Source organism: Dipteris shenzhenensis, chromosome 15, assembly GCF_047967505.1.
Source record: "Dipteris shenzhenensis isolate YYH24624 ecotype China chromosome 15, Dip_SZ_1.0, whole genome shotgun sequence".
NCBI lineage: Eukaryota > Viridiplantae > Streptophyta > Polypodiopsida > Gleicheniales > Dipteridaceae > Dipteris > Dipteris shenzhenensis.
This window is the reverse complement of record NC_141610.1, coordinates 43,356,719-43,370,512: the sequence shown is the minus strand read 5'-3', so window position 1 is coordinate 43,370,512 and position 13,794 is coordinate 43,356,719. Positions and strand designations below refer to the sequence as shown.

General features: G+C 41.7%; 1 protein-coding gene across 1 annotated transcript; it reads right to left on the bottom strand.

Annotated features, from left to right (window-relative positions):
• Positions 1–6,031: 6,031 nt before the first annotated feature.
• LOC147893849 (uncharacterized) lies at positions 6,032–6,916 on the bottom strand. Its single transcript, XM_087386219.1, has one exon. It carries the CDS (start codon positions 6,906–6,908, stop codon positions 6,336–6,338), a length of 573 nt encoding a protein of 190 aa, XP_087242345.1. The 5' UTR covers positions 6,909–6,916; the 3' UTR covers positions 6,032–6,335.
• Positions 6,917–13,794: the final 6,878 nt, after the last annotated feature.

The window sequence follows — 13,794 nt, the reverse complement described above, 5'->3', positions numbered from 1 at the left end:
TGGAAATTGTATATCCAGTTGCCTCCTATAGACAATGGTGGATGCAAACACTTGTTCTATGGATTAAATCATAACATGAAATGTATAGTTAAGGTTGCAACAAGCGGAATAAGAAGATAAAGAAGAACGATTTTTGCTACAACGAATAACAAGATCAAGAAGGCTATAGATTTTAACATGGTAGTTGTGTGAGAATAAGTCATTAACTGGAATAGGAAGGTTGTCTTTTAGTTTCAAAGTGATGCAATAGCTCTTTCTAGAAATACATACAATGTGACTATGAATAAGACTCCACAATGCACATGTGTGAACTTTGTCCAGAGGCCTAAGAAATGGAAGTTCATGTACATAGTCGTATTAAGTCTTGGCATAAACCATAATGTGTGCATCCACCAACCACAACTCTCTCCAAGGGAACCCTTCCAAGTTTTGTCTCATTCTTGAAACCACAAGGTTGTTTGAGTTATTGTGGTAGGAAGTTGGTCAATTAGTTTTTTGGGGTGGAGAGACTTCTAGAATTTCCCTAAAATTTATTAAGAAACTTTTTGTTCATGAGATCCAAAACATTGCAAATCTACATTTTTTGCTAAGCTTTTGGCATCACATTTGTGGTAGCTCTTGGCTCTAAACATATGAAATTGTTGGCATCACATTTGTGGAAGTTGTTGGCTCTTAACATATGAAATTATTGTTCATGTTGTTAAGCAATCCATTTGGACATCCAAACTTAATTTTTTTGGCTAAGGAGAGCAAGGTTTTTTGAGCTTTAGAATTTGTCTTTGCAAGCTTATTACTTTTAACATGTGTCTTGCTTTTGGCTTAGAAATAACTAATGCATGAGACTTTTCAACAAACATTTATGAAATCCCACTATTTGTCAAAGATGAAGAGGGGAGCAACAGTAACTCTTTTATTTGTTGAGATGAAGAGGGGAGCAACGGTAACTCTTTTATTTGTTGAGATGAAGAGGGGAGCAAAGGGAGATTATGTTTAGGGTGCATGTATAGCTAGCCACTATCTATATTTTTATAGGGTTAAAAATTTGCGAAACTCGCACAAAAAAAACTCGCAAAGTGCCAAGTCCCTGGTTGGCTTACCATGTTTGAGTATCCCTTGAAATTATCATATATCCCATTGAATCTTTGCACATTTCATGTTTTGCAAATGATCACGATAATTGCTATGACTTTGTTCTGGAACATTTTGCAAATAATCACAATAATTGCTATGGCTTTGTTGTGAAACATTTGGTTGTTGAACATTTTGCAGATAATCACGATAATTGCTATGACTTTGTTGTGGAACATTTGGTTGTGGCCTCCATCTTGGGAGACAAACCTAGTGCACTCTTAGTCTACCAAGGTCACCATCATACTCTCTAATAATAGATTGCAACTAGACTACCATGGAGTGACCTCCTTAATCAAGCATGACAATCACCATGCACCGAGGCGCTGAAAGAAATATTTCCCTTTATTTGTCAAAAGGGCTCTTAGTCTACCAAGGTCACCATCATACTCTCTAATAATAGAGTTTTCGATTCCAAGTCCAAGCCACTCATCTCTCTACTATATTGCAACTAGACTACCATGGAGTGACCTCCTTAATCAAGCATGACAATCACCATGCACCGTGGCGCCGAAAGAAATATTTTCCTTTATTTGTCAAAAGGGCATTTAACCTCCAATTCTTCATCTTAGAACATTAGAACAAACAACATCTCGAAGCTATCTACTAAAATCATCAAACAATGTAGAATAAATACATACACAAGAATTGCCTCCCATCCATTGGAGACCAACTCTCGTGGAGCCACGGTTAGCCACATAGCATTCATTTAGACTTTAACTCAATGTTGCTACCAACACAACAAGCCAAGTCCCTACTAAAGTCTCTATCCAAATCTCCATCTCCTCCAAAGATGGCTACTAGGTCCTCAGTCCCATTATCTAAGCACATTTCAATCTCTCAATATTGTCTTTGAAGGCTCTAAAATCTACAAGCCCTCTCTCAATCTCTTACATATACGTTGTCACTCCATGTCTACATAGCTTGGACCTTAGTTCTTGTAACAAATAGCTTCTCTGACTTTTACCTCTTTCTTCACTAAATAGTCTTCACCCTTTTCTAATGTATCCACGTCATCCTTCCTTTCTTGGGCTTGCCCTTGCTAGGCTTATGCTTACTTTCAACTTGCCGTTGCCCATAGTAACTAAGACCTTCGGGTCTCTTGCTCCTCTATATAGCTTCTCTCTAGCTGTTCTCTTGCAAAAGGAATGACCCAAGTCCTTTGACACAAATGTTTTGCTTCGCTCTAGGGTGATTACATTTGGAAGAAGCTCCTGGCAAGCACGTTGAGTATGAGCATGACCACCTTCAAACCAACTGCCGTCACTTGACCTCTGGCCTCCTTCACTCTCATGAGGTAATCATGTGCACATCTTCCTCTTCCAGAATCCACCCTCATGCTGAACATTTGATGCTCGAGCATAATGATCCTCGAACAGTCACTAGTCTCAAACAAAGTTCATGCTTTGAAAGTTGAGAATTGGCAGCCATGACTGAACTCAAGTCCCCTTCCTTCACACAGGTCCCCCTCCGAAAATGCTTGCTGTAGCCAAACCCCCATGGCAGAAGTTTCTATAGATCAGATCTCCCTCACAACGTATACACACAAGTAGATCAAACACATACCTAAGTCCAGAGATGTACAGCACAATGTAGGCAGCGAAACATATTCCTTACCGTACTCTACGAACATGTGGACATGGAGTGATTTTAGCGTCACAAAAAACTCCACGTGGACCACCCAGGGCTGATCCACTACAGCCAAAAGTGTTGTGTTACCTGTGCTCCTACTGAGCACCAAAAAGTGGACTGGTGGATGGGTACAATGCCCTCCCCCCGAATTTCCAAGCACTGACCCCATATAGGAATGCGGACCCTGCTACCAACGCATTACATGGTTGACCATAGATAGGGCAACCAGGCCAAAATACAGCCCAACCCCCAAGCAACAGCTGCAACCCCTGGTCAGCTTTGTTCCAGTGCCCGTGTGCCTGTACTTGGCCTGTCAATAGGCTGGGCCTTCAGATCTGCTGCCCACATGGCAGGCCATGATGCTGCACACCTACTAACCCCATGTCAGTCATCTACACGTTCAGATACGCACACATCACACCTACTAATCCCATGTCAGTCATCTACATGTTCAGAGCCCACATCACACTTACTAATCCCATGTAAGCCATCCACGGGTTCAGATACGCCCACATCACAGGCTTGTACTGCGCATATAGCAGTCCACATGCCACCTGCATGGCACCCTTATTGTAGCGTCAATTCCCGTTGTCGTCCTCATTGTAGGGCCTCACATGAAGGCTTCATTTCTTCAATGACTGGAGTAATGAATCAAACCCCATCATGTCTTGGTATAAATTTATTACACCCATTGTTATGAAGATAGACATTCAATGAAGGTTTGATATGAGATTAAGTGTGATGATGTCATGACACTACCAGATACCCCAGCAGAACTTGAGAAATGCCAGGAGGTTGGATTACACCATCTCTCACAAATAACCAGGTCTAGATGGGACCAGTTGGCCTAGGATCTTGCAGGTCCAAAAAAAAGGGTTCTTTCACGTACATCAGCTCAAGAATCAGTTCTGTACAAGCCACTTCAGTCAGTCACTATGGAGACGCTTCATTCATTAGCTATCCAGCTCAGAAAGAATTAGAAGTCGAAGCTTCCAAAGCTTTGCATACACCTAGAAGAATCTCCATCGTGCATTGCAGGGACTAGCTAGTATGACGTCGCCAGTGATGTCATTAGCACCCAACTATGGGTGTAGCCATAGTATGAACATATGCTCTCACAAATACATGTCCACACACACAAATACTTGAGCATCCATTTATACAAAGGTCCTCACACAGAGCTTCTTTCAGCACTCCATAGGTGAAGGGCAGACTCAGCCATCACAAATGCTAACACTAAAGGAGAAGGCTAATAAAAAATAGTCGACATTCTCTTCATTCAAGCTATAGACTATACAATTTTAGCGTCTCCCAAACAAGCATTTATAAGCAAAAAATGGTTAGACAATCTAGCTAATAGGCCAACGCACCATTTTAAGATAGAAAGAATTTATCGCAATATCAGCAAGCTGCAACATGCACAAAAACTTCACAAGGTGAAATATGGCAGTAACATATATCTAGATGAATCCGGGAACATGCCCAAAGTCATCCTCTGAAGACAACACAGTGCATTTTCAATCTCATGACAACAAGGTTGAAAACCATGATCTCCATCATGCATAGAAGGGACTAGTTACTATGCCGTCCCCACCGATGTCATCAGCACCCAACGGTGGGTGTAGACCATATTATACCTTCATAAGATCTAGGATATATCAAATCTTACCGAGAAACAAAAGAACAAAGGAAAGAAGGGAATTTGTAAGTACCTTTAGACAAAATTATGAGCAAATGAGAGAAATTACAAATTAAAAAACTTAGCAAGTAAAGCTACGCATGTTCCATCACTACCCTAGCATTGCTGCCATCTGGATTTCAAAGGATTCCGAAATCTCTTGGTTGTAGACCATAGTATAAAGCATATTCTCACAAATACATATCCACACACCCACACATACTTGAGCATCCATTTATGCGAAGGACTTTGTACTGAGTGTCTGTCCGCACTCCAAAGTTGAAGGCAGTGGCAAAGGCTAGCAATAAAGGTGAAGGCCAATCAAGGGATAAGGCAGTTTTGAGCTGGCACAAACCGACACATCAAGGTTCTATCTTAACACCGTCAAGCAATGGCAAAAAACAACAGTAGTAGAGTATAAGTCATTTGCAAGGAGATGGTAACCTTCACACTTCATGAATGTCGGCACTCTTTGAATAGCAGCAAAGTTTCTCATACCTAATAAACACTGCCAACAGCAGTGACATGGTAGTGTCTATACTGTGCAAGTATTATTTTATAATTGACTTGCAAACCATATTTTGTGTGTCCCACTACTGTACAGCATCATGAGAAAAAACTTGAGTGTGCTTGTGTATTGGGTATCTGCACATGAGAATAATTTCTGTCCAAGGCAACGTATGAGTTGACCTGTGTTTACTGTAACTGCAATGCAAATGCCAGTTACTATATTCACTCTACCATGTTATGACTGTGTGAACATGTGTGTCTCAATCCTCTATGCCTGCCAGATGTATCAATGCTCCAAGCTTTATGGTATACTTGCGTCCCTGCCCTGTGCGCATGTGAAAGTGTGTGTACTCTCAATTTGTGCACTCTGCAAGTAAAGCACTGAATCTGCTATATTTATGTGCACTGTGTGACCTATCGTTGTAGTCTTTTGCTCTCTGTTGTCCTAGAGTCATCCTTGCAACCGTCCTAAATCTCTCTAACCAGTCAGGTGAGAGCCCATTTGTCGGTTGTGACTAGGCGATGATCCTCTATTTTTTGATATGATTCATTAGAGTACAACATGAAAGTACCATAAGGAAAGAATTTCATAGTAAGCAAGGCACAAAGACGCTACAGACGCTTGGATGACTTTAGGACGAGAGGTGAGGTCTAAGATACGAGATAGGAACTCAAACGCCTCATTACAGCTATCTTAAGCATCCACCATGGACAGCTTTCAGCAATGCGTAGGACAGAAGCATATTTTATCAATAATAATTTCAAATTTAAACCAACCTGTAAGAGAAGCATATTCGTGGGCATAATGAGTTTGTCATTTTCAATAGAATCCATTCACCGGCCATGTTTATACTGCACCTTTCAACCTTTTGTTAGTAAGAAGTAACGAGCAATCAGTTCAACTGAAACCTTGAGCTGTGGCAGGGCAAGAAACTGGAAATGTAAGTAAAATGTAGGTGAACCAAAGGAACCTTCTGGAGTAAAGAACTTTCCAAACTACAATACGAGCGAAAGAGACATTAAAACAGAAAAGGATCAAGAGACATATTCAGCCACTAAAAAGATAACTGCATTTTGGACCTGAAGAAACCACCAAATTTGTTGCATACTAAGTTTGAAAACGTTTTCAAATTAAACATGTATTTTGTCATTCTCAGAAGTTCGTCTGGATCCACTACAACGCTGTACTAATAAGCGTATCCTGGTAAGTATCCATGTATACTCCTGGGCATCACAATCTGATTTGAGAGATCTACACGGGAGGACGACAATAACGCTTCGGTCCATCCACGAAAAATGTGGCACTAAGATGGGCTTGCGGAGCACAAGTGTATACCCACTTGAGCTCTATTATTGCTAGCACGTAACCGAGCTTATCTTCCAAAGTCTACTTTTGCAAAGAGAATGCCTCTGAAGGGTGCCATCTCCCGAGCCCCGCACCAGATTTGAAGTAAGTCTGCCCGGGCCGACTCTCATCGCAAAAAATCTCAACGATAGACACCCAGAGCAGGAGCTCCTTCACCTTCACTCCGGTGAGCTTCTTCAAACGCCGGTTCTCGAAGAAGCCAGTGACCTCCTTGGCGTAGGAGCAAAGCGTTTTGGTGGGCTTGAAGTAGTGCTGCGAGTTGTTCTTGGACTGCTTAACCCAGAAAAATCCTGAAGACTCAACAAACCCGACCTCCTCGATGTCGTCGAGGGGAAGGAGACCATTGGGGAGACCCATGGACTCCAAGAGGGAGACAGCTTTGGAGAAGCAAGAAGGGTGGCCATGGAAGATGAGGGCGTCGACTCGACGCTGATCCTCTAAGAGTTGGGTAGCCATGGAAGAAGCTTCAAAAGCTCTGTGATGTACAATGAGAAGAAGAAACAGATACAAATCTGAATACAAATTAGTATTTTGCTTGCTTGTTTGCTTGCTTTTTGTTAGGTGGCTGTCCTCTCCCACCCACGAGATTTGCATTCAATAGGGGTCGTGGTTCGGTTCACACCTCCTGCATCTAGGAGGAGGACATTAGAATTAGAGACTCTTTCCTCTTTCATCATCAGAGGGTAGCCTTAGCAATGGTTCTACTTTGGCAAAGCTAAAATAGGGGAGTTTTTGGCCTGCCCTCCGGTAGCCTTAGCATGGGTTGGAATTTAGCAAAGCAAAAATTAGCTAATTTTCGCGTATGAAAAATGTCTTTCTTTGAAATTCCACGTGGCAGACACCCATTTGGCTTCATTAAAACATCTGCATATGAAAATAATTTCCTGTCCCAAGTCGATAGAGTAAACATCGTGATCGCACAAGCCTGAGTCCAATACATGCAAAAGATAGTGATGCATTTATGAGTCGACTTGTGTGTACTACCATTGTTACTATATTTAATATGCCATGTTATGACTGTGTGAACATGTATCAATCCTCAATGCTTGCCACATGTATCAATGCTCCAAAAGCTTGCAGCACATTCCTAGAAATGCACCATTCGAAAGTCTTGCTCCATTGGTCCTGCACAATGCATGTATGCTCTTCTCCTGAAGCAACATGTTGAACTTATTCTTGCTCTCAACCAAGACCATAACCTCCCACTCCTTCCACTTGGTCTTGTCAAGAGCCTCCGTGCCACTGGTCTTCTGTTTCTTTCTTGCAGCTCCAAGTTCCTGCCTTGATGCACCAGCCTTGGCCGAGTTCCCTTGCTTCCCATTCTTGGGCTTGACCTTCATTGTGTTACACCTGGAGGAGCATTTCCTCCTGCGCTAGAGAGGACCGATACCTGCGTGGACGACACAATGTCGAGCAAACGCATCATGTCCACTGATGCATCGTTAAGAACTTGTGTCTGGTTTCGATCGAGTCATCATTCAGGTGCGGTTGTGAGAGGAAGGAACATCAATCCATGGTTGCACGCACATTGGAGCTCCAAACGGATGTCGCGTTGCGACTTGGCAGTGTGAGGTACTATGGAGGATGTGAAGATGAGGGTGGTGATCGACATGGCCACCGGTTGCATGCATTCATGTAAGGCCCGAGAATGGCCAGTGGAGGAATTCGGGTGTGAGGGGTGGCCTTGTACACTCCTTGGACGAGTTGTTAACTCCTAGTTTAGCAATCCCGCATTCCACCCGGCTGGTCATGGGAGGCATTGAGTCAAGATGGTGGTTTGTAGGTGCATCGTCGGGGGCATGGGTTCTGGCTCTAAGCCCATCTTAGGATGGATGGGTTTAGGATGGGAATTTATTTCTCCCATCCTAGACCAAATGGTCTAGGATGTATAAGGGAAAATCCCAAGGTAGGATTTTCCCCAAGATGAAAAAATGGCTCGCAACCTTTGAGAAAAGCCTACCTTGGGATTTTCCCATACGTCGAGGGCCCCGCAAGAGGATTTGAAAATGACATGCAAACTTACTTCCTTCATCTTCCAAGATGATTGCGATGTGCAAGCGTATTTCTAGTAGCCAATAAAGCTTGCACAATTTACAAACAATGATTTAACATGTGAGTCCATGAGGAATTCCTCGTAGGAAGTGCCAACGATCCAACGATTGGAATTAAATTCCAGTCAATTGCGGACCTTGACGGATCTAGAATGGGAGTAGCCACTTTTTCTACCTTCCTGGACCACGGCCTCTAGACATTGGCAACCAGAATGGGTTCCCCTTTTTTAAGGATTCAAAAAACATGGAAGCACCCTCCCCATGTAGTACCCAGCCCCTAAACACATGAAATGATGCCATGTGTCCTCTTCCACCTAAAGCCATCCCTAGTTCCTTTTTTGTTAGCACATGGTGGGATGGGAATAGGATAGAAATATCCATGGATCACCTTTTTCCATTCCCATCCTATTTCTTCCTTAGCCAAGGTTATCATGTAGATCTGGCAAATCAGGTTTTGATGCCTCGAAGTATACATGGATACTTATCAGGATACTCTTTTTAATAAAGCATTGTAGTGGATCCCAAAACTTATGAGAATTACAAAATACAGGAGCTTGAGGCCCAAATTGTAGTTTATAGTTAAGAAAGTTAAGGTACATTCTAAACATGGCCAGTGAATGGGTTCTTTATTTTTCGAATGTCAATAATACTAACAAAAGGTTTAACATACATTATAAACATGGCCGGTGAATGGATTCTATTGAGTTTTGAAATTACTATTGATAAAATATGCTTACGTCCTAGATAGAGCAACACATTGTTGAAAGCTCTAGATGGTGGTTTCCTGGGGAGGACATGGTTTAGATAGTTGTAATGAGATGTTTTGAATTCCTATCTCAAATCATAGACCTCACCTCTCACTCTAAATTATCCAAACATCTACAACGTTTGTGTGCTTTGCGCTCTATGAAAAGTTGTCCTTAGGGTCTTTTTATTATATAGTCCAAATGAATAATATCGAAGATGGATCAAGAAATAGAGGATCATTGCCCAGTCACAAATGACAAATGTGCTCTCATCTGACTACTTAGAGGGATTTAGGGGGGTTGCAAGGGTGAGATGGGTTTCTGGGAGAGATCGTCCCATAGCAAGTCGCACATGAAACGACACAGTTCTCGGGGCAACCACACTACTGACTCGAACCAGAAGTCATCATCATCCACTACGTGGAAGAAATTCCTCGACAAGTGAAGTGATCTGGGCTTGATGTACCAAAATCCAGGTGAATACTCTCGATTCTCAAGAACTCATCCACCATTGCACCTGCTGTGAAAAGGACAAATGCCTGTAGGTGCAGTTCCGACTCCTCCTCGTCCGACTCATCTCCCCCGTCCGTGTAGTCTGGCAGAGTGTCTGCCTCAAGCAGAGGTCCTGCAGGTTGTGGTCTGAGCGTGGAGATTGCGCATGAGGTGAAGCCACTGCTGTATGTAGAGTCCGATTGCCATAGGTGCAACAGCAATGCCTGCAAGGTCTTCACGATCCATTGGATGAAGAATGCGTAGAGAGTGGAGGGTTTGCTACAGGGCATGGAAGATCATTGAGAGGAAAGCTTTTGCTACAGGGCATGGTGGATCGTGGAGTGCCAACGGTTCTTGACCTATTGGCTACCGGTTGATGGCGCGCACTTGACGGAGCGGGTGAGACATATCTGGTTGGCATGGGGCCTCCGTCGCATTTCGATGGGTGGGTGGTGAAATTTGCGCCACCTGGAAATGTAGATCCGCAGATGGCGGTACGTTTGACAGGGCATAGGGCCTGGCTCTTACAGTATGCCAGCCAGTGTTCACGAAAAACCGAGGTTTAATGTCAAGTGAATTGGAAAATTTGAGAAAAAACCTTGAAAAAATAAATTAGAACGTTTCATGAATTGCAAGGTTTGAGGGTTTGCAATTTTTTGACCTACACATAAAAAACAAAAGAATTTTAAATGTGAAATTGGAAGGACCATAAGCCTTCTTTTCCTCTACGTCCTCCTTTCTTATCCTCCGAGTCATTGTTAGGTATCCTGCACTGTATCTCTCGCCTTGCTTACATCTAGTCAATTTGTTTACGCAATGTCTGACAACATATGTTTTTTGAGTGAAACCCAACGACATGGCCTTTAGCATGCACAAGGCTTCTAAGGGAGCGAAAGCAGGAAAGCCTGGAACCTCCTTTTGGGTTTTGTAGTCGAGTGGAATGAGTTGCTTTGCAAGCGTGGTGCAAGCAGGTACAATTGCAAGCAAGCGATCCGGACCTACTTTGGCACCTTGGGCATTCCTCGGTGTAGGTATCTTCCCCTTCATCCGATACCAGGTATTTTACTTTGAATCAATGAAGTAGTTCCCATATTTGTGAAGCAATGTGCTTAAAATGTGGGTTGCTCTTTGCGTTACGCAATCGAAAGATGGACGTTCAGTCAATTGGACCCAGGATGACCTGTTAATGGGTATCAAGGAGTTTTTACCGATTTATGAAACCCGTTCCATAAAGAACAATATGGTTTCGATCACTCTTTAGGACTCTAGTTTATTGCTTTATGGCTTCAGCCCGACCTAATGATAGAAAGAGGGGCTTTCAAGGGCCATTCTACTTGGGTATTACGATAGGCGATGTCTCAAAAACTGATTATTTCGTTAACGCCTTGGCATCCGGAGAAGTACCTACAGAAGGGGCCTGCATATGTGCATGGTAACTGCGGCAAGGTTCCAGTTCAAAACATAGTCTCATGGACTACATTAATTTGTAGGGTATGCGCAACATGGGCTTATTGAGGAAGTGCTAAGCTTTTCCAACAGATACAATTGGTGGGGTGCCTGTAAATATAGTCTCCCGGAATAGGATTTGCACGGATAGGAGAAAGTGAGATTTTTTCCTTTATGCTTGAGATGAATTGAGGTTTCCTGTGTCTCATATCCGTGCCTTTGTCTCATATGAATTATGTGCACATACAGTATGTGATTACTGTAAAGATATTGTGATCTTGGGGAAGTCTCCCATGATTACGAGTATGCCAAAGTCCTGCCATATAGCATAGCAAGGGGGTCCTGCAAAATTGTTTGGTCAAATGTAGGCCGAATACTTTGAGGTGGAGGATGAAGTCAGTCTGGGTATCATGTAGAGATCTATATATAGAACCTTTGTAATGTGAGAAAAGGCTGGGCTTTTGTTCGTGGTTGCTAGGATAGTGGTTGCAACTAAATGGCTTTAGAGATGAATGAAAGGTCTACATTTGATGTTACCGTAGTTGTTAGGGGGGATGTATAGTGGAGATTGCAGGTCCACTGGCATTGACTATCAGAGCGGTCCTCAGTCCAACCATGGTCTAGATATTGTAGTTCATGCTTATATACGTTGGGTGTAATGATTATGCAATGGATAGTTGCTCTTGTTCAACTCAATTCTCTCAAATAATTTTGTTTGTAATTAAGTGTCATGCTGTGTTAGTGTTATAATTGTGCAAAGGTGTGAATTGTATCATTGTTGTCTAAGCAGTTTCCTAATGCTACCTTCTGAATGCAATCCTTGCAATAAGCCTGGACACACTGAGTGCAAATGCTATATGCATGTGATGGCCAGCTTGGCTGCCATGCTACAATTGAAGAAGCTGATTGCGATGGACTAGAGGTATTGTGGACACATTGCAGATGGTCCTCCACTGATGTATGTCAGTGAGAGTTTCATTTAGGTAGAACAAGATCAGCTCGAGTAGAAGTGCATGATTGCATAATAGATTTAGATGTGGATGTTCACTCGAGCAATTATCATCCTTAGTACTCCGTTTCTTGATTTTGAGTATTCATTACATGAGAAGATCACCTGAATTGGAGAGACACCTTAATGGGTGGTCTTGAACAAGTTGGATGCCAAACTGGTGATTGCGTTCGTCTGAAGGAAGATAACTAAACGTGCTATGAGCCACTGGGGGGTGGGGGGGGTTTGGGCGGGGAATGTGGGGTTGGTGGAGCAATCTAGTAGAATATTAGTAAATGCTTGTGTTGCTATGTACCCATGTTAGTGGACTTAGTGGCTTTAGCCGTAATGGAAGGTATTGAATTGATGGAGCTTTGGTTATTAAGATGTGTAAGAAGCCAAATTTATGAAGCAGATGGAGGATCTACTCTTTAGAACAGCCCTTGTCCTGACCATGCTTTAGATCTTGTGAGCTGTGCTTATATGTGAGATAGTTTGCTCACTGGCCCAACTATAGACAGCTTTGCAACAACTATTTGGTCAAATGAAGTAGAAGGCTTCAAGCAAAAAAATATGACCATCTCTGTTGTCATTGCTTCCAAGTCATATAGGTTTGATCATTGATAGGAGATGCCTCAGCCTTGGGTAGTTGTTGTGATGATGTAGGTCTACTTAAAGCTCTTTGTGACGGTAAAACTGCTTCTATCTCATGTTTGGTTGTGTCATTGCATTAATCTATGCTATCATCATTAAGTTGTAATTGCATTTTCTTTTGCCCCCTGCTAAATTTAATTTTTGGAAAACAAAACACGTGGTTATTTTAAAAAATGTCAAGTGTTATTTAATTATATAATACAATAATTACTTCTCATTTCTAGAATTCAAAGTCAACATTACATTTTTTTATTTCCAAACTTTGTAAAATGTCTTGAACTTTGCTATTTATAAAATGCAAAGTGTTATCTAGTTATAATACAATAATTGGTTATCTCATTTCTAAAATTCAAAGTGAAGATCACATTTTTTAAATTCTTATCTTTGTAAAATGTTTTCAAATTTATTTAACGCAACATGCCATGTGTCAAATTCAAATTACTCAAAGGTAAAGTTTTCTTCCATACTGGTTTTTCTTTAATTGAGTACACTAGCCAATTGCATATAGTGCAAATGCAAAGTGCTATTTGTTGAATGCAAATGCAAAATTCTTCATGCTTATTATCAACTACAAAGTGCTATGTGCCAAATTCAAATTGCTATATGCTATATGCAAATTTTTATGTGCTAAATGCAAATCTATATGAAACCCAAGGAAGGATAAGTTCCTTTGGTCTTATAATTTTTGGAGAGGAAGTGTGTCCACACAACTGTGTGATTATGTGCTAAATGCAAGTACTATAAGCCAAATGCAAAGGTGCTATGTGTCAAATTTAAATTTCTACGTGCAAAATTCAAATTGCTTTATGCAAAATGCAAATTAAGTTGAACCTAAGGAAAGCCACGGTCCTTGGTCTTATAATTTTTGGAGAGAAAATGTGCTAACTCTCCCCTCACAAATGTGTGGTTATGTGATGAATGCAAAGTATTAAATCCAAATGCAAAGTGATGTGTGTCAAATTCAAATTGCTATTGCAAATTTCAAATTGCTTTGTGCTAAACGCAAATTGAAATAAACCTTAAGAAAGGGCGCACTCCTTGCTTGTATGACGTTTGGAGAGGAAGTGTGCCAACTCTCTCCCACACAAATATGTGGTTATGTG